The sequence below is a fragment of the Canis aureus genome, chromosome 8, assembly GCF_053574225.1.
Source record: "Canis aureus isolate CA01 chromosome 8, VMU_Caureus_v.1.0, whole genome shotgun sequence".
Taxonomy (NCBI): Eukaryota; Metazoa; Chordata; class Mammalia; order Carnivora; family Canidae; genus Canis; species Canis aureus.
The window spans coordinates 56,387,537-56,414,553 of NC_135618.1; the positions used below are offsets into that span (position 1 = coordinate 56,387,537).

Genomic DNA, 27,017 nt, shown 5'->3' on the forward strand with positions numbered 1-27,017 from the left:
AGAAACACTGTTTTGCTTTTGGTGATTGGTGGGGTGGGGGGAAGCATTGAAAGATGCAAAAGTTTTAAACAGAGGAGAAAATATAGTCAGATTTGCATTTTCAGATTACTAGGGTGCCTGGGTGGCTCAGTTGGTTGAACATCAGACTCTTGATTTTGTCTCGAGTCATGATCTTAGGATTGTGGAATCGAGTCTTGCATCGGGCTTGGTGCTCAACAAGGAGTCTGTTTTTCCTTCTCCCTCTGCCGTTTCCCTACTTGTGTTCTCTCTCTGTGTGTCAAATAAATAAATAAATAAATAAATAAATAAATAAATAAACAAACAAACAAACAAATAATAAATCTAAAAAAAAAAAAAAAAAAAGGTGATCCCAGAGGATGCCCGGGAGGCTCAGCCAGTTAAGCGCCACCCAGATCTTAATGTCAGTGTCATGAGTTCAAGCCCTGTATTAGGCTCCATGCTGGGTGTGGAGCAGAGAAAGAGAAAGAGAAGGAAGGAAGGAAGGAAGGAAGGAAGGAAGGAAGGAAGGAAGGAAGGAAGGAAGAGAGAGAAAGAAAGAAAGATTTTCTCAGGTCCCTGGTTAAGAGGATGGGGTTAACAAAGAGAAGAAACTCAAGAGAAAAAAAAGAAAGAAAGAAACTCAAGAGAAAGAGCAGGTTTATGGTCTTTCAATAATTAAGCTGCCTCTCAGATATACAGAATAGTTATCCAGAAAGTGTGTATATAAATGTGGAGAAAGAATGTGAGCTGCAGATACATATTGGGGATATAGTATGGACGAGTTGTCATGAATATTGACTCAGCTTGGACGCTGCTCCTTCTTCGACCATAACCAAGACCACAGGCAACAGTTTCAATAAGGACGAATGTTTTTTTTTTTCAACCAGTTTCCATCTCTTAACCTCCACTTTGAAACTACCCCACTCTGTAGTTTATATCTTTTTTCTTTTTCTCTTTTTTATATCTATTTTCTAATACTGTAACTCTATATTTACATTATGAAAATCTTTTTTTTTTTTTTTTGGAATGTCCAGCTTCCATCACTCTACTATTAACAGCTTCTGGGTTTTGTTTGAGGTTCTACCTTTCCGCCACACTCTTATCCCACTAGCTCTGGTGGCATTGACTCCACCCCATGCCTATGCAGTAGATCTGACCAATCAAAGCTTCTTGGTCATTGTGTTTGGCTCAAGGATAAGTGATTGACACATGGTCACAGTAGGAAAAAGAGATGCTGAGGCACCCAGGTGGCTCAGTTGGTTAAGCATCAGACTCTTGGTTTCAGCTCAGGGCATGATTTCAGGGGCCTGGGATGGAGCCTCATGTTGGGTTCCACATTCAGTGGGGAGTCTGCTTGAAATTCTTTCTCTCTCTCTCTCTCTCTCTGCTCCTCCCCCCACTTGTGCGCTCTCTCATACTTTCTTTTTTTTTTAATTTAAAAATAATTTTTAAAAAGATTTTATTTATTTATTCATAAGACAGAGAGAGAGAGGCAGAGATGTAGGCAGAGGGAGAAGCAGGCTCCCTTTCGGGAGCCTGATGCAGGATCACGACCTGAGCCGAAGGCAGATGCTCAACCACTGAGCCACCCAGGTGCCCCTCATGCTCTCTGTCTTTTTTTTAAAAAAAAATCTCCTGCTTCTCCCTCTGCCTGTGTCTCTGCCTCTCTCTCTCTCTGTCTATCATGAATAAATAAATTTTAAAAATCTTAGAGAAAGAGATGCCTGACACTTTTGCTGAGGTTTCTGGCACAAACTCAAGAGTGTTCCCTCTTTATGCAAATGTAAAAGAATATAGGGACAATATTTCTACAGCCATCTTATAACCACAAGGAATTTGAGAACAGAGCCTGTACTAATAGGAAACCTGAGAAATGGAGAAAATGTGGATTTTGGTGATCTTGTTTGGGTTCCTGCCTTTTTTTTTTTTAAGATTTTATTATTTATTCATGAGAGACACAGAAAGAGAGAGGCAGAGACATAGACAGAGGGAGAAGCAGGTTCCATGCAGGGAGCCTGATGTGGGACTCGAACCCAGGACTCCAGAACCATGCCCTGGGCAGACGCACAACCACTGAATCATCCAGGCGTCCCAGGTTCCCGCCTTTTAATTGGAGAATTTAGCCCATTAACAATGATTGTGATTAATGTTTCCTCCTGTTGAATTTGTTTATTTTTATTCTTATTCATCCAGTCCAGCGGTTCTTGGATGCAGATGCCTGACTCCATTCCAGAGATTCTAATTTATTTGGTCTAGGGTGTGTTCTGAGCATCAGTATTTTTTCAAACCCTTCCCAGATTCTTTTAGTGCTCAGCCAGGTTTGAGAATCTAATGGTAATTCTTGATTATTGTTTTTTCTTTTTTTTTTTTAAGATTTATTTATTTATTTGTTTGTTTGTTTGTTTGTTTGTTTATGAGAAAGAGAGAGAGGCAGAGACACGGGCAGAGGGAGAAGCAGGCTCCATGCCGGGAGACCGATGTGGGACTCGATCCCGGGACTCCAGGATCACGCCCTGGGCCGAAGGCAGGCGCTAAACTGCTGAGCCACCCAGGGATCCCCTGTTTTTTCTTTTAAATGTTTTATTATAAAATGCCATAAGTACAGAAATATAACACATCCTGGAAAAAAAGAACATAAAGAAAGCTTAAAATTCTTACGTTGAGAAATGAAGTATTACCAACACCCTAGAAGCCTGTTGCATGACCCATCCTGATTTATATTAAATCTCCTTAAACAGATATCTTCCTGGCAGTGTCTAGATATACACTACACCTATACCCCCTCGGGACCAGTCAAGCCATAACATACTATCAAGCTTTTTCCTGTCCCAACTCCAGTAGTAAAATCTTAGGAAATTCTACTTAGATTTATTTACTTAGGTATAAGTAAATAAAGTTTTACTAATTACTAGTTACTATAAGTTTTACTAGTTATTTTTAGATACTATGTTTCTTTTTTTTTTTTAAGATTTTATTTATTTATTAATGAGAGACACAGAGAGAGAGACAGAGGCAGAGACACAGACAGAGGGAGAAGCAGGTTCCATGCAGGGAGCCTGACATGGGACTCGATCCCAGGACCCCAGGATCACGCCCTGGGCCGAAGGCAGACGCTCAACCGCTGAGCCACCCCGGCTGCCCGAGATACCATAGTATCTTAAATAGTTTCTTAAATCCACCACTTCCTTTCTCTAGACTTTGCGGTGTTGGAAGCTGGAGCATCTGTCCAAACGAGAATCCCTGTTCTTACTTCTGGAGCCAGTCTTGAGATTCTAAGAGACAGGGGGTAAATGTACTGCCAGACCCACGTGCTGATTTTCTCTCCTGCATGGTAGCTAAATATTATCCAGGCCACTGCTCACCTTCCTCTGCAGCCCCCATGGTTACTCTGAAGTGTCCTACCTTGGAGAGCTACCATGTGGCTGTTGTGCGGGCAGGTGCTGGGGACAACCCTTCTTCCTTGTCCCCAGCCTGTTGTTACGGAGGCCTTGTGAAGAAGGGCTCTGCTTCCCCATCCAGGCCCACTTTTAAATTAAGACCCTTCCCCAGGAGAAGTATTTCTTCTCTTGTTCAAAAAATAGTCTTATGGTCTTTACCCGGGAAACTTTATCCTCCTGGAGCTGCCAGCCAGAAGGCGATGTCTGTCTGATTCAGCCAGGCCAAATGCAGCCCTGTATTTAGTTACCTCTAGGACTGCCCTGGGAGACCTTTTTCATTCTTTGTGTGTAAAGTTTCCTCTCATCTTGGATTTCCCCTAGCCTTCCTCGGGAAGAGCGGCCTTCCCTCCAGAGTGTTTAGCCTCAAGTTTCTCTGCCCTGACTTTGCCTTGTATAGTCTGTCTTACAAGAACTTGTCACCATTTCTGATTTGCTCAGAGCTAGGATGCTCTCTTGTTTTTGGCAATTATGGCTCTATATGCAAAATTTGCATTTTTATATAAATATAAGATATATACAGTAGCAGGATGCCTGGGTGGCTCGGTGGTTGAGCATCTGCCTTCGGCTCAGGGCATGATCCCGGGGTCCTGGGATCGAGTCCTGCATCAGGCTCCTCATGGGGAACCTGCTTCTCCCTCTGCCTGTGTCTCTGCCTCTCTCTCTCTGTATCTCTCATGAATAAATAAATAAAATCTTAAAAAAAAAAGATATATACAGTAGCCTCTCTTTAACCACAGGTTATATGTTCCAACCCCCCAGTGAATGCCTGAAACCACGAGTAGTCCCAAACCTACTATGTACTGTGTTTTGTCCTGCACATAACATACCTATGGTTTAATTTATAAATTAGGCACGGGGGCACCTGGGTGGCACAGTCGGTTAAGCATCTGACTCTTGGTTTCAGCTCAGGTCATGACCTCAGGGTCGTGAGATCAAGCCCCAAGTCCGGGTCTGCATTAGCATGGAGTCTGCTTGAGATTCTCTCTCTCCCTCTGCTCTTCCCCCACCACACTCACTCTCTCTCTCTCTCTCTAAAATAAATCTTTAAAAAATGTAAATTAGACACCATAAGAGACTAACGATAATAACAAATAGGACGATTATAATATACTGTAATAAAAGTTATGTGAATGTGGTCTCTCTCTCAAAGGATCTTATTATCCTGTTCTCACCCTCCCTCTTCTCGTGATGATGTGAGACAATAAAATGCCCACCGATGGGATGAAATGAGGTGAATGACGTAGGCACTGTGACATAGCGCTAGGCTACTATTAACCTTCTGACCATGAATCAGGAGGATCATGTGCTTCTGGACTGCGGTTGATTCCAGGTAACTTAAACGACGGCAAGAAAACCCCACATAATGAGAGACTACCGTATTTTTGTATCATTTTAGTAGGATTTTGGAACATGGGCGGTAGACACCTGTACTGAGAAAATAAAATAGACTGGCATAAGATGGCATCTCACAGGGAACAGCTGTATTTTTAGCATCTAAATTTCAGCCTTAATGCAAACAGGAGTATACTTACAGTTACTTGTATGTTAACTAATGCTCAATGTGTTAAAGTTAGAGATTTGAAAACCTAGTTTTCCCTAAGCCTTTAACATACAACCCACAGATCATATTATTGTGTTTATAAGGCCAGCTATCGCTTATGTAAAGTTAATGACTGACAGATTTTTATTTGTTCTTAGATCAATGCTAAATTAGCTTGTAAATTTGACATAGTAAATTCCCCTAAATATTTAGCCATCATTTACAAACTTGATTAATAACATTCCCTTAGCGTTGGCATTTTTAACCACAATTGCAAATTTGATTCTCTTCAGTGCTTCAAACGTCTGACAAGGCAGACTTATAAATGTAACAAACAGAATTGCTGAACGCTGAAACACTGTTTACAAACCTATTAAGTCTGAAATTATTTACTAATCCCGAGGTTTCTACACATTCCATTGCCGTCTAAATCAATCAAATTCTCTTAAGCATTTTTAATTAAAGTCACAAATCTTTTATCAATCAAACTCTCAAACTCCCCTAACCCAACTTTTTACATACTTCACCTGGCAATGGAAAGCAGCAGGAGGAAAAACATGCACAATTATGTTTATTGGTTTTGCTTTAAAATTATGTCCACAAATCTTTAGTAAGCCTCCAGCACTGCCCCTCTAATATTACATTTCCATAATGTATTTACTCTCCTGTTTTTCCAGATAGCTTTTTTTTTTTTTTTTTGGAGGAGGTAGAGGAAGATGGTCATTTATTAGCCTTTTTATAATTCTTTATTTTTAATTGTGATTAAAAAAAACACATGACGTGAAATTTACCATCTTAACCATTTTTAAGTGCTCCCCTATCACTTTTCACAACTAGTCTCTCCCTATACTCAGCGAATAATCTCACTTATGCAATTAAAAATACAAGGAGCGATTAGAAAAGAATGGTCTTTTATCTTCCTAATGCTGGGAGTTACCAACCTGCTGCATCTGTGCACATTTAATCTGCTCCCCCTCCTCTTATAGTGGAAGAATTATTCCTGGCCCTTTTTTTTTTAAGATTTTTATTTATTTATTTGAGACAGCACAAACAGGAGGAGGGGCAGAGGGAGAGGAAGAAGCAGACTCCCGGCTGAACAGGGTGCCCAACTCAGGGCTCAACCCCAGGACCCTAAGATCATGACCTGAGCCAAAGGCAGATGCTTAACTGACTGAGACACCTAGGTACCCGAGGGGTGTACTTTAGATCAAAGACTTCTTTGACGGGACACCTCAGTGGCTCAGCAGTTGAGCGGCTGCCTTTGGTCCCAGGATCAAGTCCCGCATTGAGCTCCTTGCAGGGAGCCTGCTTCTCCCTCTGCCTGCGTCTCTGCCTCTCTCTGTGTGTTTCTCATGAATAAATAAATAAAATCTTAAAAAAAAAAAAAGACTTCTTTGAGGAGGTATTTGAGCTGAGATCAAAAAACGAATGGAGTAACCCATGTAGAAGCAAAGCAGTTCATGCATACGAAACAGGCAAAAATGAGCTTGATTTGATATGTTCAGAGTCTGTAAGGCAACCACTGACGGCTGAAACAGAGGGGTGATGGAGAGCGGAGACAGAAAGCAAAGCAGGTGCTGATGACCCTGGGGAGGAGTCTGGATTTTATTTATTTTTATTTTTATTTTCTGAGAGAGAGAGAATCTTAAGCAAACTCCTCACCTAGCACGGAGCCCAATGCAGGACTTCTCACGACCCTGAGATTCTGACCTGAGCTGAAACCAAGGGTCTGATGCTTAACTGACTGAGCCACCCAGGTGCCCCTGTGGATTTTATTTTTAATGTGAAGGGAAGTCACTGGAAGGTTTTCGGCATGGGTGTAATGTGATCTGTTTTATGATTCTAAAAGCCCATGGGGGCTGCTGTTAGATTGATCATCTGCAGTGAGGAGGGGTACGACTGGAACCAGACAGGCCAGCTGAGATGCTCCTTAAGTAGTCCAGGTAGAAGATGATATTGGATTGGAAGACGATGATGTGGTGTAAATGGGAGATGTTTTGAAGGTGGAGCGAAAGAACTGAACTCTAGAGATTGATTGAGTGTGGGATATAAGGCAATGGAAAATCAAGAACTTCTAGGATTTAGAATGACACAGCTGGATGGATGGTGGGAAGAAAGTGGAGGTGGGGAGGGCTGAGGGACATGTAAGTTGAGGAGAAATCAAGAATTCTAGTGTGGACCTGTAAAACGTGAGGTGCCTCCTGGCTACCCAAGTGGAGATGGTGAGCGGGCAGCAGGATATGGGAAAGTATAAGAGAGTCATCAGCTTGTAGGTGGTTTTTCCAGACAAGAGACCCATGATACCAAAAGGAAAGGATTACAAATGGAGTGATGGTGAAGTCTGAGGCCTGAACCCTGGGGCATCCCATTATTTAGGGCAAATGGGAAGAGGAGGAGGAATGAAGTGAAGAACTGAGAGGGAGCAGGGGAGTCCCAGAACTCAAAAGAAAGTGATTAATTGCATGAAATGCTGTTGAGATGTTGAGAAAAATAAGGGCCGAGACTGGGCCACTGGATTGGCAAACTGAAGGTCAACAATGGCCTTCACCAGAGAGTTTTCAAGGGACTTATAAAAATGTGATTGGAGTGGGTGCCTGTCAGACCAGAAGTACCAGAGAAGGTCTATACACCATATGTCTAAATATCTAAATGTTATCAATTGAGCAAACTGCTAAGTAAAATACTCTCTTCCTGGGGCACCTGGGTGGCTCAGTCAGTTAAGCGTCTGACTCAGCTCATGATCCCGGGGTTCTAGAATCGAGCCCTGCATTAGGCTCCCTGCTCAATGGGGTGTCTGCTTAATCCTCATCCTGTGCTGCTCTCCCTGGTTGTACTGTCTCTCTCTCTCTCTCTCTCTCTCTCTCTCTCTCTGTCAAATAAATAAAATCTTCAATAAATAAATAAAGCACCCTCCCCCCCTTTCAATGTCTATCCCTAGCCAGGTTTATTTTCTTCACAGCATCAGTCACTTTTAAAGGGGTACCTGGATGACTCAGTGGTTGAGCATCTGCCTTTGGCTCAGGGCATAATCCTGGGGTCCTGGGATTGAGTCCTGTATAGGGCTCCCCACAGGGAGCCTGCTTTTCCTCTGCCTATGTCTCTGCCTTTCTCTCTGTGTCTCGTGAATAAATAAATAAAATCTTAAAAAAAAAAAAAAAAAAAAGTGAGGGCAGCCCGGGTGGCTCAGCGGTTTAGCACTGCTTTCAGCCCAGGGTGTGATCCTGGAGACCTGAAATTGAGACCCACATCGGGCTCCCTGCATGGAGCCTGCTTCTCCCTCTGCCTGTGTCCATCTCCTCTCTTTCTGTCTCTAATAAATAAATAAAATCTTAAAAAAAAAAAAGTGACTCTTTCAAAGGGTCTTTAAAAAAAAAATCCTGTTAATCATTTGTTTGTTCTCTGTGCCCTTCTCTGATTAGAAGGTAAGCTCTTTTGAGGCAGGGACCTCATGTGTCTTTTCAGCACAATATCTCCAGTACCTCTTAGAATAGTGTGACAATTCACTCAATATGTTTCAAACCAAATGCACATTAAATACATAAAATTCTTTCAAGTGCTTCACACCCCTTAACTAATATGTGGAACCCACAAGTGATCACAAGAACTATAAGCTTCCTGCTGAAACTAACAGAAGTATTGATACCACAGCTTTGATTTGTCCATCGTCCCTACACTTGTTCACACTTTCCCACTTTCATCAAGTCACTTCCCTACAAGGGAGCAGAATTAACCATCTCAGGTCAGCTGACCTTACAAATTCAGGAGAAACTCCAATCAGAGGTCACGGACGGAAACAAAGGAACTGGAGTATGATTTCAGCGCCCATGTTAACAGTCTTGACCCTGTCTCGTAGTTAAGCTGTACCTGATGCTAGATATCAAGCCTCTTTCACTTAGAATTTAATATAAAATTTGCAACCTGAGCATAACTTATTTTTTGCATTTAGTCAGTTAAAAATATTATCTACTGTACAATGTTTCCTTTACATTTGTAATGCTGGAATTCTGTAACTTTTACCTAGATTGTTTTCCTTCTCCTTTGTGGGATTCTGTGCCTTCTTTATATCTTACTTTCTTAGTGGCTTCATCATTTAATAGACATTCCCTTTGCTGATATTTGGGGGAAACAATTGCTCTTCGTGTATTTATTTTGTAAACTTCTAGAACTCTCATTATTTCTGATAGGTTTTTTTTATGATTCTCCTAGATTCCATGCAAAAAAGATAATTATTATTTCCTTATTTCCAATAGCTGTACTTTGTTTTGTCTCCATAGTTTTTGGGGGCATTTTTTGTTTTGTTTTGCTTTTTTTGTTGGCTTTTTTTTTTTTTTTTTTTTTTTTTTTTTGCTTGTTTTTGCTTGAGCTTCCAGAAAAATGTCAAATGATAGCAGTGGCTCACATCCTGGTTTAGTTTCTGACTTTGAAGAGACATCTCTGGTGTTTTATTTTTAAGAGTGATGTTGACTGTTGATCTGAGATTCTTTTATCATCTATTGCTTTATTCATTACATATTTATTGGTCCCCATCCAAGTGCATTGGATTTGGCAATATGTAGGGCACTGATCGCCTTGGGGAAAGCAGTTTCCATGGCGTGGTGCCAGCAAAAGCCAGATTGCAGTGGTTTGCAGAGAGGCATAGGATGGAAACCTTTTTCTTTAATGCGTGCCAAGGGTTTTCATCAGGAATGGATGCTGAATTCTTTTTAAATGCTTTTTCTGTATTTATTAGTTAAATGATGTCTTTTTTTTCTTATTTGACTTAATGACATGACTTAACATCTTAATATATTTTCATTCATTCAAGAAATATCTGGGTGCCTACTAGAAGCTAGGCATTCTTCTATTATTGTACTATTAAATTTGTAATTTTTTGTAAAATGTTGTAGGGCTTAGTGATATCTTTAATATCCATTTGCAAATATTAAACAGTTTTTACAGTACTAAGATAGACTGCACTTCCTGGTTTTTCTTTTTTTAAATCACTTCTGCCTTCCCTCTTTAATTTTTAACTACTAAATCAATGGATCTTATTATTAAGAATTCCAAAAATATAGGATGTCTGGGTGGCTCAGCAGTTGAGCGTCTGTCTGCATTTGACTCAGGACGTGATCCCAGGATCCTGGGATCCAGTCCTGCATCCGGCTCCATAAGGAACCTGCTTCTCCCTCTGCCTATTCTCTGCCTCTCTCATGAATAAATTTTTAAAATCTTAAAAAAAAAAAGAATTCCAAAAATATAAAAGGGTGGAAAAGCAGGAAGTTCAAATCCAATTTCCCAGTACCCCAAGGGATATTCCCAATTGACAGATAACTTCTAGGCTATTTTCTTTCTCCATTTTAATAAACTTTTAAAATTCATTTGCAAGCATTTTATGTAGGCTTTTCACATCGATATTCATGGTTGAGGTACAGGTGTCACAGTAGGAGAGCCACACCTGGCTTCACATCGGGTTGGCTCCTCCTGCTAAATGACACTTTGTTGCAGTTTTGACGCATCTGTTCTGTCTGGGCAACTCGGCATTCCCTCCAGCTAGAGCATGCTGGGCACCATGCGGAAGTAGCTGAGGTTCATTTGTTCAAAGGCAATTCATCCAACACTTCTCTGACTCCATGGAACTTACATTCTAGGCAAGGGGCAAATGATAAAGAAATAAAATGAGTAGTACGTTAGATGGTGATAGGAGGTATGGAGAAAAAGCAGGGAAGGGGGATGGGAGAGAGGGAACCATGGTTAATTATGGGAAGGAAGGTCCCACGTGGGGAAGTAGAGGATATTGCTATAGAGAATTCAGACATCAGGGAGAATGAATGATGTCCGACTGCTTGCCACAGTATCAATACATCTTGCAAATGCCATAATTGAGCAAAAGAAGCAAGGCAACATGAGAGTCCATTCATATGGAGAACAAAACAGATTCAGGCAACAGGGATCTACCCTCTAAAAGTGAGGACAGCGGTTACTGTGGAGCAGAGAGGGTCCAGAAGAAGACAGTGGGAATTCTGGTAATGTGCTGTCTCTTAACCCAGGTGACGTTAACACTCATACGTTCGGTCTGTGAAAATTCATCAAACTGAACTTTTGAAATGTGTACACTTCCTATATGAATACTGCCTGTCAACAGTTTCGTTATCATTTTTTTTAATTAAAAGATTTTATTTCCTTATTCATGAGAGAACAGAGAAAGAGGCAGAGACACAGGCAGAGGGAGAAGCAGGCTCCCAGGGGGGGGATCCTGATGTGGGACTCTATCCCAAAATTGCAGGATCACGCCCTGGGCCGAAGGCAGATGCTCAACTGCTGAGCCACCCAGGGATCCCTCGTTATCATTTTTAAAATTCAAAATGACCCATCTTATTGGCGATGGCACAACCCCCAGAGGGACCCTCCTTGAAATCCGCTGGCTTGTCTTACTTCTCCACTGCTGGGCACAGTGAAGGGATTCAGTGTGTGTGTGAATATGTGAATGATTGAACAAACACATCCCTATAATCTCCAAAAGATTTTGTATTTAGTCTCCCCCTTAAGCTGATCACATTGGGAAAACAGGAACAATATTGACTTTTACTGTCATTCCTGTGGGTTTTTTTTTAAATCACTTCTGTCTTCCCTCTACTTAAGAATAATAAATGCATTCAGTGGATATTCAGACTAATTTGAGGTTTTAGAGTCAAGAGAGCAAGTAAAATAAGGACGAAAAATGTGTCCGTTGGATTTGGCGATGTGTAGGTTCTTCATGATGGAAGCACTTTTACTCATGTGGAGGCACCAGATGCCAGATCCTAGAGGTTTGAGGAGAAATGGGATACGAAGAAGGGGAAACAGAGCATGCTAACAAATATTTCAAATTCCTTGGCTCTGAAAGTTAGGAGAGAATTATGTGGGGCTGACAATTTTTCTTTAGTGTTCATGTGAGTGTTTATCATAAAAGAAGAGAAAGACTAGCACCTATTTATGTGCTAAGGGTGTGTAAATCAGTCTATAGAAAGAATTTCCTCTATTTATTTCTGCTTTCAATCTTTTGGTCATTCTTATATTCCATAAGTACTTAACTATATACCTGTCATGCCGGCGGCAACAGAGCAAGGAATTAACTAGACAAATCTCTGCCCTTGTGCAGCTCACAAAGGGTCAACAACTGTAAAGTGGATGCAAATACTGACAAGAAAGACTACTGCTAGTGTTCATAGTCCTAGGCAGGAGTGTGGAAGAGGAGCACCAGGTAGAGGAAGCCAGGTAGAGGGTGGGAGGCTGAAAACAGGTGGTTTCCCAGCCCTCTGATGTGGGCAGAAACCTCAGAGACACCAGCCCTGGGACACAAACCCAGCAGTTGTGAAGGGTGACTTGTGAGGCCTGGAAATAAGACCATGGAGAATCCTGTAGAATCAGGTCTTACACTCAGTAGGCCAGTGTAGAAGGCAAAAACTGTAGTTTCCCTTGAAAACATCTAGGGATGGGGCCTCTGGGTGGCGCAGTCGGCTAAGCAACGGACTCTTGGTTTCTGCTCAGGTTGTGAGATTGAGCCCCAGGTAGGGATCCACACTCAGCACGAAGCCTACTTGAGATTCTCCCTCCCTCTTCCTTTCTCAACCTGCACCCGCACCCTCACCCCCACTCATGCTTGCTCTCTCTCTCCCTCTCAAATAAATTAATTAAAAACAAAAATGTCTAAGGAAGAAGCTCTGCTGGAAATACTATGCTGTCAAGCTTTCTCTCAGCATCAGTACAATTTTTTGTTTCTTTAGTAGACTATGAGCTGAAGTCATTGTTTGCATTTAGGGACTTTGTATTAAAATTATTTGTATGATTCTCAGCTAATGAGAACCTCAGAGGGTGGGAAGGAAGGTCACAGGATGGAAGGTTTGCACTACAGAGACCAGTGGAGGAGATGATGGGTCTGTTTCCCACCTCACGCTCATTCCTCACTAAATGATGAGGTTTTCCTTCTTGTGCCTTCTCTCTTTCCCTCTCTCTCACTGTTGATTTGGAAGGTGGGTAATTAAATCCTCAATAAGTGAACTCTGTTGTAGTCAAAAGGTTGCAGATGATTATTTTTAATCTTAATAAAAATGCAATCCAACTGTCTTCCCTGCATTCCCATAGGCTTTCTTGAGTGGGGAAGGAAGGGATGAGATTAGTTAACACCCGGGAGTTGCAAATGGGGGTGTGTAAATAGGTAAATATACACCACTGGCTGTGTTTGGGAGGGAAAACTAATTAAAAGTAGAGAATCACTAATATAATGCAACCCCTTCGTTTCTCAGGTGTGAAAACTGAGGACCAGAGAGGTGATGTGATTTGCCTAAAGTCATGCAACTAGTGGCAGAGCCAGGCCTAGAAGCCAGGTGTCCTGGCTCTCAAGACATTCCGCTGCCCGAGGAATGGAACAGGTAGTATCACTCATGCTGGGGGCCATGGGTCAGTCCATTCAGCCCAGAGCTGCCTGGGCTTCCAACTAAGGAAGCCAGAGCAGGGCTGTGGTCACTGAATTGAGATTCAAGGAACATTTCCAGCCTCTGAGACAAATAAGTCACATCCCAAGCAATGCATTAGGACAGAGACTCAGGTGCAGGAGTGAAGAAGGGAGATACCCTCAGAACTGGGGCATTGGTGGCAGGAGCCCAGTTACAAGCTGGGTCCTTACACCTGAAATAATAGCCAAACAGACTGAGCTCCTGAACCGTTAAATCTCTCCAGATTAAGAAAAGAATCCATTGCAGAACCATGCAACCCAGTCTATAGAGAAAGTAGAATTCCTTCGTGGTTGCCATGATATTGTGGTTCCAGAGAGTCCTTTTTCTTGAATTAACCCAGGTATTCACTCCATAATTCAGAGGATGGTTTTGTTAGCAGAACTGTTGATTAGGACAGATAGAGAATCCTTACCTCCACCTTACTTAATCTTTCTATGGTTTCTTTCAGCTACCACCCCCATCCACCATTCATTCTTAGGTACAGCTCATGCTACACTCTACACTCCAGCCCCTTGCCACCTTCCTGGCTTCCACCCTTGTTGCTTAGTCCCTATTTGGAGGCCTCCCTAACCCTTCAGACTTGATGCCTGACACCATCTTCACCTGATTCAACATCTTTCTCTAGTTATACTTCTGTAGTGGACATCGTGTTTGCTTCTCCATCCATCCACCCCACCCCCATAGCAGCAGCAGAAGTAGTTTGGGAAATTAAAAAAGCCTGGTCCACACACTGCCACTGCCACCATATTGAGTTCCACTTCTAGATAATGCTTCTGTCTCTGCACCACTACTCCAGAATTGAATTCCCAGAAGTAAGCACCTGATCACTCGGGTTTATGGCTATTTCTTTAGACCTGACTCCTTCTGCCTCTGCAGTGAGAATTGTGAGAGGAGGCAAATGTCTTCTTTTGCCCTCATGTGAGACCTAATCCCAGTGAATAATTCCCACAGAGGAGATCTGGCACACACAGAATGGAGGGATTCTAGATTAGTGCCGTTTGATAGAATATAATCTAAACCACAAATATAATTTAAAATCTTCTAGTAACCACAGTAAAAAGGTAGGAACAGGTGAAATTAATTTTAATGGTACATTTTATTTAACCCAATATTTCCAAAATTTCATCACATCAACATATATTCAATATAAAAAATCATTAATGAGATGTCGTTCCTTTTTGTTGTTGTTGTTTTAAGTCTTGGAAATCCAGGGTGTATTTTATACTCAGCAGAACTCAATCTAGATGCTAGATTTTCATTGGAAATATTTGATCTGTATTTATATTTACGGTTGAAAAGGTCAAGTCACATACCCAAGCTCTTCTAAGCATGCTTAAAACTTTTTCAATTACTGGACCAAGTACCAGAAAGTGATTTTCCTTTAATGTTCATTTCCACATTGACAAAGCAAATTCATTTTTATTAGAACTATTGTTTGTAGCAAAAGCAGATCAGTGTCAAAATTAGGTCTGTCCAAGTTACATCAATTCACTGACTCATGTCAACTCAGTATTATTAACATGGAATGTAAAGGGGTATTGCATAAATTGAAAACTAAGTTCATTGCTGCCAACAAAACACTCTTTAAGTTTTTCTTGTAGATTTTGCACATAGTTTACATAATGTTGGTGATTACAATTAAAAATCTTTTACATATATATTCATATGGGAAAATTCGTTAAATCATTCAATAAATCATCGATATATATTATGAGAAGCTTCCATTTCAATGAAAATTCTTGTAGCCTTCTAGCTAGGCTGCAAGGAAGCTTTTTGTGTCCTTAGAGCTTCAAATTTATCTCATTCATATATACTGTGGTATCAGTGAGAAAACATAGATCACCATGTTTTGTCTTTGATTATTAAATATTTGGTAAGAATTCCTGTTGTTTCAAGCAAATCTTGAATTGAAATTTCACAGCACAGTAAGTCTTTGTAGAACCCTTCCGTGACCCAACCAATGAACATAGATACAGAGACAAGATCATCACATTTATTGCTTTCTGTTCCTTTCCAAAGCTGGTGATTCACAGCATTTGAATGTATACACTGAACAATTTTAACAGCTATGTCCATGACACTTTCCACAGAGTCTACTTCTGAAAATGAACACAAATATTTTCAATATATATCATACGGTGGAATGAAGCAATAAGGGAAACATCAGTCTCCTGTTTTGAAATTACAATAAATCCAGATTTTTTTTTTTTTTTTTTTTTTTTTACTGAACATAGCTGGAGCACCATCTGGCGTGATAGAAACTAATTTATTTCATTTCTAACTGAGCTTCTTCTTTGTCAGATGTAAAAAATTTTTTAAAACTCTATGCCACAGTTTATATTTTTAAGCAATTGACAATGTTTCTTCATAAATTTGGAAGACTTTTAAAACGAAATATACTCAGGATGCTTGTCTGGCTCGGTGAGAAGAGCATGTGACTCCTGATCTTAGGGTCATGAGTTCGAGCCCCACATTGGATGGAGAGATGACTTAAATAAATAAACTTAAAAATAAATAAATAAAATAATTAAACTCAGTATTAATTGGGCAGTGTCTTATGGCGTAACTCCGCTAAGGTTTGCTATTGTTTCAAAATTTGAATTTATCTTCAATAAGATCTTTTATTCTTCAGGCAATTGATTGGTGGCTTAACTGAAAACTGTTTACTTTTTATGATATATCTTTTTAGTCTTTCTCTCATGATTTTTTGAGGAACAGCTGCCATACTGTTTTTCACAATGACAGTACCATTTTGCATGGTACAAGGGTTCCAGTTCCTCATCAACACGTTAGTTTTTGGTAATAGCCAACTTAATGGGCATGGTGAGGTGAGATCTCGTTGTGATTTTAATTTGCATTTCCCTCCTGACTGGGAAGTGATAGTGGCCATCTTGTCTTGTGTGTCATCAATTCTTCTTTAAAAAAATTCTTTTGAGTATAGTTGACACACAATGTTACATTAGTTTCACGTGTATAACACAGTATTTGAGAAGTTCATACAAGTGTAGCTACGGTGCTAGAACAGTATCATTGGCTATATTCCTTATGTTGTGCCTTTTATTCCTGTAATATATTCATTCCATAATCGGAACCCTGTATCTCCCACCCCTCTTTACCCATTGTACCCATCCCCCATTCCCTCCCCTCTGGCAACCATCAGTTCTCTGTATTTACAGGTATGATTCTGCTTTCTGTTTGTTTATTCTTTTTTATTTAGATTCCACAAATGAATGAAATCATTTAGTATTTGTCTTTCTCAGTCTGATATATTTTACTTAGCATAATACACTCTAGGTCCATCTATGCATCCATGTTGTAGCAAATGGCAAATCTCATCCTTTCTTATGGCTGCATAATATTCAGTATCTTGCCTTTTATAAGGAATGCTGTAATAAACACAGGGGTGCATATATCTTTTTTGATTAGTGTTTTTGTTTTCTTTGGGTCATTACCCAATAAAGGAATTGTTGAATGGTATTTCTATTTTTAATTTTTTTAAGGAACCTCCATACTGTTTTTCTCTAGTGGCTGCACCAATTTACATTGGCACCAACAGTGCACAAGGGGTCATTTTTCTCTACATCCTCCTCTACACTTGTTATTTCTTGCCTTTTTGATACCAGCCATTCTGACAGGTGTGAGGTGATATCTCATTGCAGTTCTGATTTGCATTTCCCTGATGATGAGTGATGTTGAGCATCTTTTCATGTATATGTTGGCCATCTGGATGCTTCTTTGAAAAAATATCTATTCATATCCTCTGCCCAATCTTTAATGGAGTTATAGGGTTGTTTTTTTTTTTGTTTTTTGTTTTTTTTTTGGTATTGTGTTGTATAAGTTCTTTATATATTTTGGATATTAACCCCTTATCAGATACATCATTTGCAAATATCTTCTCCCATTCTGTAGGATGCCTTTTCATTTCGTTGATGGTTCCTTTGCTGTGCAGAAGCTTTTTATTTTGATGTAGTTCCAGTAGCTTATTTTTGCTTTTGTTTCCCTTGCCATCAGTTTTTTTGAATGTTGAGAGAAAACCTCTTATCAAATTCATTCTGTGTTTGCTGAAAATGCATCAATATTTTCCACTTTATTATCTTTTTAAATGTTTGTTCTACAACAAATGCAGCATTTTTGTTTTGCTTTGCCCAGCAAATTACAGTTGCCATTCATCATGAAATTTGTGGTTTATCCTCTTTCAATCTCTATATTTTCTTTTTTTTTTTTCCCTCTTCTCATCATAGCACTAGCTTCTGCATCTCCATTTGGTTCTGCGTTCACTGGATGCCTTCGTTTTAAATTTAAAATTAGGGGCAGCCCAGGTGGCTCAGCAGTTTAGCACCGCCTTCAGCTCAGGGCCTGATCCTGGAGACCTGGGATCGAGTCCCACGTCGAGCTCCCTGCATAAAGCCTGCTTCTCCCTCTGCCCGTGTCTCTGCCTCTCTCTCTCTGTGTATCTCTCATGAATAAGTAAATAAAATCTTAAAAAAATAAAATAAATTTAAAATTATGTCCCTACATAGAAAAATGATTGGGTTTTATGATAATGAAAATAATAATGGATTTTTATTTAATTACAAGTTGTGGTTTACAAAGATGTCGTGCAACCCATACTGTTTGCACAAATATATTCAAGTAAACACGTTGTGGTGTTATGTCAGTGCACAGAAAAGATCATTTAAGCCAAATCATTCCATTGGCACCTAGTAATTCCAGAAACATGCAATAATGGCTGATCTGTAACACTATGTATGCTTTATGTACCTAGCACATGACCTACAATGAATGTAGCAGTAATATTTCATGTGGTGCAATTACTAGAAAGCAATTGTTTGTTTGTCCTACTGATAAAACGGAATTTATTTATTTATTTATTTATAAGATTTTACTTACTTATTCATGAAAAACACACAGAGAGAGAGGCAGAGGGAGAAGCAGGTTCCATGCAAAGAGCCTGACGTGGGACTCGATCCCGGGTCTCCAGGATCACACCCTGGGCTGAAGGCGGCGCTAAACCACTGAGCCACCCGGGCTGCCCAAAATGGAATTTAACAGAAAATTCTTACACTGATTTAGTTTTGAAATTTTAAAACTTTTTTTTTTAAATATTTTATTTATTATTTATTTATTTAAGTCACAGACAGAGAGAGAGAGAGGCAGAGACACAGGCAGAGGGAGAAGCAGGCTCCATGCACCAGGAGCCCGATGTGGGATTCGATCCCGGGTCTCCAGGATCGCGACCTGGGCCAAAGGCAGGCGCCAAACCGCTGCGCCACCCAGGGATCCCTGAAATTTTAAAACTTAAGTAAAACTAAGAATTAATTCTCCACTTACATTAGCCACAGTGAAAATGCTCAGTGGTTACACGTGGCTAGTGGCTACTATATTGGAAAGCACAGTAGAAATACAAAACCACGACAGTAAATGGCCTAAGCAATTCTTCTGCTTAGTTTCTTCCATGAAGAAACTTCCCCCATGTGTACCAGAGGGCAGGCAGGAGGGTATCCCTTGCAACATTGTTTACAGTGGTCAACAACCAGAACAACCCTGATACCTATCAATTGGACTATGACCCAAAAAATTGCAGTGTATCCATTCTAAGGAACTTTATGCCACAGTTTAAAAGATTTTTAGGAGTGCCTGGGTGGCTCAGTACGTTAAGCCTCTGCCTTCAGCTCAGGTCATGATCTTGGAGTCCTGGACTGCACCGCCCCCCCCCACACACACACACACCATTCCTTCTCTCTCTCTCTCTCCTACTCTCTCTCTCTCTCATAAATAAATATTTTTTAAAAATAAGAATAAATAAGATAGTTTTTTTTTAACCAGGGCAATTGGGTGGCTCAGTCAGTTAAACATCTAACTTGATTTTGGCTTAGGTCATCATCTCAGGGTCATGATATCGAGCCCTGCATCAGGCTGCATGCTCAATGGAGAATCTGCTTGAGATTCTCTCTCTCAATCTCCATCTGCCACTCCCCCCATACTCTCTCTCTGTCTCTCAAACAAATAAATCTTTTTAAAAAATTAAACAGGTATTTACTTAAATCTCCAAGACATATTACAGGTGGCAAATTGTACAATGTGATATTATTTTTAAAATACCGGGATCCCTGGGTGGCGCAGCGGTTTGGCGCCTGCCTTTGGCCCAGGGCGCGATCCTGGAGACCCGGGATCGAATCCCACGTCGGGCTCCCAGTGCATGGAGCCTGCTTCTCCCTCTGCCTATGTCTCTGCCTCTCTCTCTCTCTCTCTGTGTGTGTGACTATCATAAATAAATAAATAAATTTATAAAATAAAATTAAAAAATATATTTTTAAAATACCACATTTTGGGGGTGCCTGGGTGGCTCAGTTATTTAGGCCTCCAACCCTTGATTTTGGCTCAGGTCGTGATCTCAGGGTCCTGGGATTGAGCCCTGGATAGGGCTCACTGCTCAGTTGGGGAGTCTGCTTTGCCCTCTCCTAGAGCTCTGTTCCTCCCTCTTGCTCTCTCTCTCTCTGTTTCCCAAATTAAAACAAACAAACAAACAAACAAAAAACACATTTTAAAATTGAGTAGATAGTTGGATAGATAGATACACACCAGGGTGGTTACCTCTGAGTCTCTGTGGAGGGAGAGAGAAAATTTAGACTAACTGGGATTTAATAAGAAGAATACATTAATGTATTACTCATATAATTAAAATTAACTTGGGAGAAAAAGAACTTAAGAGGAAGTCTTGATAAGTGGAAAGATGAGCAAAGACACCAATTAAATAGAATTAACTGCAATACAGATTATACGGTGTCTAAATAAGTGTTATCACATGGTTATAATATTTAGTGCATATGTCAAAAGTAATTCTTCAAAAAGAAGATGCGCAAATTATATGGTGGCCTTTCTGTAAACGGAAAGTGGGAAATGCCAAACAGTGATCAAAACTAATTTATGAGGCTTGCTTCCACCAGTGTTTTGGCTAGCATCCAGGTTCCCCATCAACACTGCTGCTGCATGAAAAGCCTCCAGACCACGGTCTCAGTTGGCATCCAACCCACTGACCTCAACATTTTCCAGTCGTTCCTGTATTTCCATTTTCATATCCACTGTTCTTTTCTTCTGCTTTCTTGATTTCTTAAATATAGACGTTGATTAAGTGGGAACTAGGATCTAAACAACATAACCTTTCTCAGGAAAGAAGAGGCTGTGGAATCTAAATGTCTGGAGTCCTCAATGCACCCTCTTTTTACCTTAGAAAAACCCGATTTCAAATGAATAGATTCCCAACGCCAGTTCTCTGCCCTCCCAGTAGATCCAGTTTACCCCAGGGCCTATAGGACATGGACTGATAAATTTAATCTTTATCCCAAATGACCCTATCTCCACCTGACATTGATTGAGTAAATAGATTAGTCAAGAAAGACAACGAAATCAGCAGAGAGACCAGAGAATCTCCTCAAACTGTATAAACGCGTCCTGAAATTGGAGCTTCTTGGGAGCGTTTGCTTCAAACCATTCCCTAAATTGAAATTGCATTCCACTTCTGTAAGATCACAGCCTTAGAAATGCAGCCTAAGACTGAATTGTGGAAACTATCTAAGTGGAGGATGTGTGTCTATGAATAAAACCGAAATGAATTAATCTATAAAAAGTAGAGCCATAACACCAACAAAGACAACATGACTCACACTGCAAATGACAAGAAGAAAAAGTAAACAAGAGAGCATTACCTTCGGGAAATACAAAACAGGAGGAAAATGATAAGACCTAATAATACAGCAGAAATAAAAAAGACTTAAGCAACCCAATTAAAAACAAAACATTTTAGATTTTTAAAATCCAGCCATATCATGTTTCCAAAGAGGCCAGACTAATAAAAAGCGAATCAAAAATGTTTAGGGGTGGGGTGCCTGGGTTACAGATGTGCCTTCACCTCAGGACATGATCCCAGGGTCCTAGGATGGAGCCCTGCTCAGCGGGGAGCCTGCTTCTCCCTCTCTCTCAGCCTGCCGCTCCCCATGCTGGTTCCCTTTCTCTTTCTCAAATAAATAATTTATTTTTTTTAATTTTTTATTTATTTTTTTTTAGTGTTAAGGGGGGAAAAGGGAGGCTGCTCTAGAATACACCAGGAATACAAACATAAACAGGACAGTAATAGCAATTCTAGAGGAAAGAGGACACATAACCAAAGCATTTTAGGCAGAGTGTTATTTTATGGTAGGAAGTAGAATCTCTCTAAAGGATAATAACCTTTTTATGAACGTCTGAAATAAAAAGCAAAGCACTGACAGAAAAAAAAATGATAGAAATTGTCAAAGAGAAATTCTGCTTTGTGTTTTTAAGCCATTCCTACTGTAGTCATCATTTATTTCTATGACATGACCAAAGTAAGGAGGAAAGTCTTACCAGAGCTTTTCCTGATTCCAGGATAATATATGCTGGCTGAGCTCATTATAACTAGTTCAGTAAGAAAAATTAATCTCTGTGATAAACGTAGCTTACAGCATTAAAGAAGCCAACAAATTCTCTGCTACAAACAAATGTAGCAAATGCATTTCCTGTATCAAATGGTTATTGTTTTAAAATGTTAAGTCAACAAGTCCTTAGAATACTAAAACCAATATCTGAACTTAAAGTTCCTTGCCTTTCTTAATTATCAAAGTTAGATCAAAACTTAATTTTATGATGCCAAAAATTCATAAAAGTACAGATTTAACTTAATTTTATGACTAGCATATAAATATTTATTTCATTTTTGTTTTTTTAAAGAAATCTAAGTAGAGGTGCCTGGCTGACTGTCACAGAGCTTGCAACTCTTGATCTTAGGGTTGTGAATTTGAGCCCACATTGGGTGCAGAGATTATTTAAATAAATAAAACTTAAGGGGCGCCTGGGTGACTCGGTAAACTGTCCAACTCTTAATTTTGGCTCAGGTCATGATCTCAGGGTCATGAGATCAAACCCTGCATTGGGCTCTACACTGGGGGTGGAGCCTGCTTTAAATTCTCTCTCTTCCTCTGCTCCTCCTCCCTCATTCATAAATCAATCAGTCAGTCTAAAAAAAACACATATCGATGAATAATATCAGGGTAATGAAAAAATCAGAATGCGTAGAATTTTTTAAAAATCACCCCTATAAATTACTTTGGGGAAAAAAGGAAAAAAAAAACCCTTCAGTTTCTGTTTATGTACAAAAGAATACAAATAGAACACTGCCTTTCAAAAACTGATGAGATGTAGGCAACTCAATAATCAGAAGCAAAATCATAATTTTAAGTGCTTTTGTTAAGATAGAATGAAAAGAGAGGCGCCTGAGAGGCTCAGTTATAGTGTCCAACTCTTGATTTCATCTCAGATCATGATCTCAGGGTCATGAGATCAAGTCCCACATTGGGCTCCACACTGGGTGTGATCCTGCTTGAGAGAGAGAGAGAGAGAGAGAGAAGAAAGGAAGGAAGGAAGGAAGGAAGGAAGGGAGGGAGGAAAAGAAATGTTTCTGATAAAAGGGGGTTATGAGGGGTGCCTGGCTGGCTCATTTGGTGGAGCATGCAACTCTTCACCTCAGGATCATGAGTTCAAGCCCCATATTGGGTGGAGAGATTACTTAAAAATGAAATCTTAAAAAAGGGGGGGGGGAATTACAAAAAGACACCTAAAAGGAGTAAAATAGCAGGTAGATGGAATTAAGCATGATAAAAGCAGACATGACAAAGTTAAGCGATATAGAGAAAAAAATGTTAAATAAATACATGACCTGGATCATTGATGAAATCAGTAAAATAAAACTCTAGAGAGATCTATCAAGGAAAATAGAATGCATATTTTAAAATTTCAAAATAAAAAAGTAGGTTTAGCCAGAGATCCAGTTGAGATTTAGAAAGATAGGAGAAAATTTTGTCAATTCTATGCTAATTTTTAAATTAAGTTTTTTAGATTATTTTACGATTTTTTTTTACCAAGATATATGAGGACCAATGCTTTTTTTTTTTTTTAAAGGTTTTATTTATTTATTCATGAGAGAGACACACAGACACAGGCAGAGGGAGAAGCAGGCTCCATGCCGGGAGCCCGATATGGGACTTGATCCTGGGTCTCCAGGATCACACCCTAGGCCAAATGCAGCACTAAACCGCTGAGCCACCTGGGCTGCCCAGATGCTTATTAATATACTTCCAAATACTCAGCATTTCCTACATTTCTGAAATATGTTTTCTTTAAATAATATCTTATTTAAGATATGATATTTATAAATGAGATTGGTATATAGTTTTTTATAACATGATTTTCAGGTTTTAATGTGGCTTTCACAGAAAAAATGAATGTCTTTTCATTCTCTTTGCTCTAATATAATTTATATAGAAGTAGAATTGTCTGTTAGTGGCTAATTGAAAAAATTCCTCTGAGAAACCCTCAGGGTCTGGTGGATTTGCTACAGGGAGCTGGTTGATATTCTCAGTTTTGTTTCTGTTTATTGTTTGGAGATTTTCATTCAGATTTTCAATTTTTTTTAAAAAGATATATTTATTTGATAGAGAGAGAGAGAGAGAGCACCAACAGGGAGGGGCAAAGGGAGAAGAATCCAAAGCTGACTGCACTGATCACAGAGTCAGATGCAGGGCTTCATCTCACAATGGCGAGATCATAACCTGAGCAGAAACCAAGAGTCAGATACTTAATGGACTGAGCCACCCAGGCACCCCTAGATTCTCTAATTTAATTGCACAAACTTTGGGACGCCTGGGTGGCTCAGTGCTTGAGCCTCTGCCTTCGGCCCAGGGCGTGATCCTGGGGTCCTGGGATCCAGTTCTGATTCGGGCTCTCTGCAGGGAGCCTGCTTCTCCCTCTGCCTGTGTCTCTGCCTCTCTCTGTGTCTTTTATGAATAAATAAATAAAATCTTTAAAGAAAAATAATTGCACAAAGTTTAGCAAGGTACTAAGTATTTTCATTTCTCCTGTATGATGTTCCCCTGTCTGATGGTTTTGTTTCCAAATTCATGAATTTCTTTATTATTTTCTTCCTTCTGACTTCATAGGATAGTTTGTTCTTTTTCTAATTCTGTCAATGGCTTACTGAATTTATTTCATTGCCTTCTTTACTAATGTGTTTAAGACTATGTATTTTCCTCTTAACCCAGCATTAGCTGTATGACATAGGTTTTTACCATCTATTAAGCTTTTTTTCATTATTCAAGATACTGGGGGAAATTCTGGTTTACAATTTTTCTTTGATCCCTCCCCACCTCAATGGGTGGTAGGGTTTTCATTATAATTATTTTCTAATCCTTGTTTTGTTGTGAGTTTTCTAGTTTTCTAGCATTGTGATTTGAAAATGGTCTGTACTGCTTGTGCTTTTTTGAATTTTGTTAGGATTTTCTTTGTAGCCTGATATATAGTCTGTTACTGTAAAAATTCCACAGGCTAGGGACACCTGGGTGGCTCACGGGTTCAGGGCGTGATCCCAGGGTTCTGGAATCCAGTCCCGCATCAGGCTCCCTGCATGGAGCCTGCTTCTCCCTCTACCTATGTCTCTGCCTCTCTCTCTGTATCTCTTATGAATAAATAAAATCTTCACACACACACACACACACACACAAATTCCACAGGCTCATGAAAAGGTTTATCCTCTATATCAGAGTATAGCATCTGATACAAAATGACAAAACCAGCTTTATTAAATATACATTCAGGTTCTTGAAGTTTTTTTTTTTTTTTTAAGATTTTATTTATTTATTCACGACAGACAGAGAGAGAGGCAGAGGGAGGGGCAGGCTCCCTGCGGGGATCCCGGTGTGGAATTCGATTCTGGAACTCCGGGATCACGACCTGATCCAAAGGCAGATGCTCAACCACTGAGCCACCCCGGCATCCCAGGTCCTTGAAGTCTTTATTTTTAATTTCCTTATCTATCAGGGGAGAAACGAACTATAGTTAAGTCTGTTAGTCCTTGGTGTGTGTTGGAAGTTGATACTCTGAATATTTTGATGCTATTTTTGGTTATTTTCTCAATCATTGAAGTTTTAGCCTAAATGTGGAAGGTATGAGCCCTTTGTCATTATAAAATCCCTCCACTGGTCTTCATTACCTCATTGAAACTTGGATTTAATTTTGCCTAATATTAATGTCATGAACCTTGCTTTCTTTGTTGTTGTTAACTTCATCCAGCATGTCTTTGTTCACACCTTTCAACCTTTCTGAGAAACTTAAAACATATTATTTTGTTTTCAACTCAAAGTTGGGTTTTGCTTTTTTGACCCAACCTGAAAGGGTTTTCTCTGTAAATTGTTTCTTTAAAAAAAAAAAATCCACATACACTTATTGAAATAAGAAGCACTTTGTTTTAATTCTCTTCATGTTCTATTTTCTGTTTTAACATTTTCTCAGTTCTCTCCAATTTGATACAAGCATTATGTTTGCATTGCTTCACATTACTTTGTATCTATGTGTTTCTGGTAATTTTTAGCTTTATAATTTTAGCTTGCCTTTATGCTTTTAGATAATATTTTAAACCTCTACTTCCTCATTTGTCAGTGATAGAAAATGTCTCACCCAGCTTTTCCAGAGATCCCATCCACTACCCTCCTTGCCAAAAGTGGGGGTAGGAGACAGCCACCATGTACCTCCACCTATCACAACTGCCCTCAGGAGACTTACCTGATTTCTTCTCCTTATTGTCTTCTGTCTAATTCCTTTTATGACAGGGGATGGTTAGAATGAGGTGGTTGAAACCCATCTATACCTCTTTTTCCTGCTCTCCTACCATCTGAGAAAAACGCTGCCAGCCCATAGCTGTTTTCCAACACTCTAGTAGAACAGCGAGATGAAGGCAGGGCCTTCTCCAAGGATGGGGGAGCCTTCTCTCTAGGCTGGGACTCATCCATCAGTTGACTTCTCTCCAAATTGGGGATATTACTCAGATTTTCCAGCATTTTCACCATTACCTCCTACCCATTCCTCAACCCCTCTTCTTGGGATGCAGGGTAGAAGCTGCTTGTTGATTCCATGAAGCTTCTGTATTTCCTCCATTGACATTTTAAAGCCATAACATGGGGTCATAAACCTCTCTCTTCTTCTAAATGTTCCTGATGGGTTTTTTAAATCTAGATTTTTTTCATTTTTTTGTTCATTTTGTTTTATTGGAATAGGAAAAATATTTTTGTTTCTCTCCACCTTTATATTCCAGAAAGTTCCCTTGTTCTTCACAGCATAATATTCTGAAGTATACATGCACTGTAATTTAACTAACCATCCTTTTACTGAAAGAGCAGTTAATTAATTAATGGAGCGAGTAATTAATGCCCAGCATGATAAGGAAGCAGGGAAATGATCATGTTTACATAGAACTGGTGGAATTTTCAACCGATACAGTCCTCAAAAGATGTAATCTATCAACAATCTTAAAAACATCTGTGCTCTTTAATTCAGAAATCCCATGTGTAGAAATTGATGTTAAGAAAATAATTATAGCAGAGCCTGATGATTACTATGCAAGAATCTTCACTGGTGCTTTATTTGGAAAAGCAAAAATGTTGGAAATGCAATTATTCAACAATAGATGTCTGGTTAGAAAATTATGGTACAGGTATGTGGTGAGAT

The 27,017-nt window shown here is 39.7% G+C and overlaps 1 protein-coding gene across 10 annotated transcripts in view; it reads left to right on the top strand.

Annotated features, from left to right (window-relative positions):
* TNRC6A (trinucleotide repeat containing adaptor 6A) overlaps positions 1-27,017 on the top strand; it is a 207,377-nt gene that overhangs the window by 20,504 nt on the left and 159,856 nt on the right. For all 10 annotated transcript variants that reach the window (XR_013385101.1, XR_013385100.1, XM_077907066.1 and 7 more), the window contains exon 2: positions 13,239-13,364. Coding sequence is in view for 8 of the 10 variants with exons in the window: in XM_077907066.1 (XP_077763192.1) it covers positions 13,285-13,364 (80 nt within the window). In the remaining 2 variants the exon portion in view is untranslated. The remainder of the gene's footprint in view (positions 1-13,238; positions 13,365-27,017) is intronic.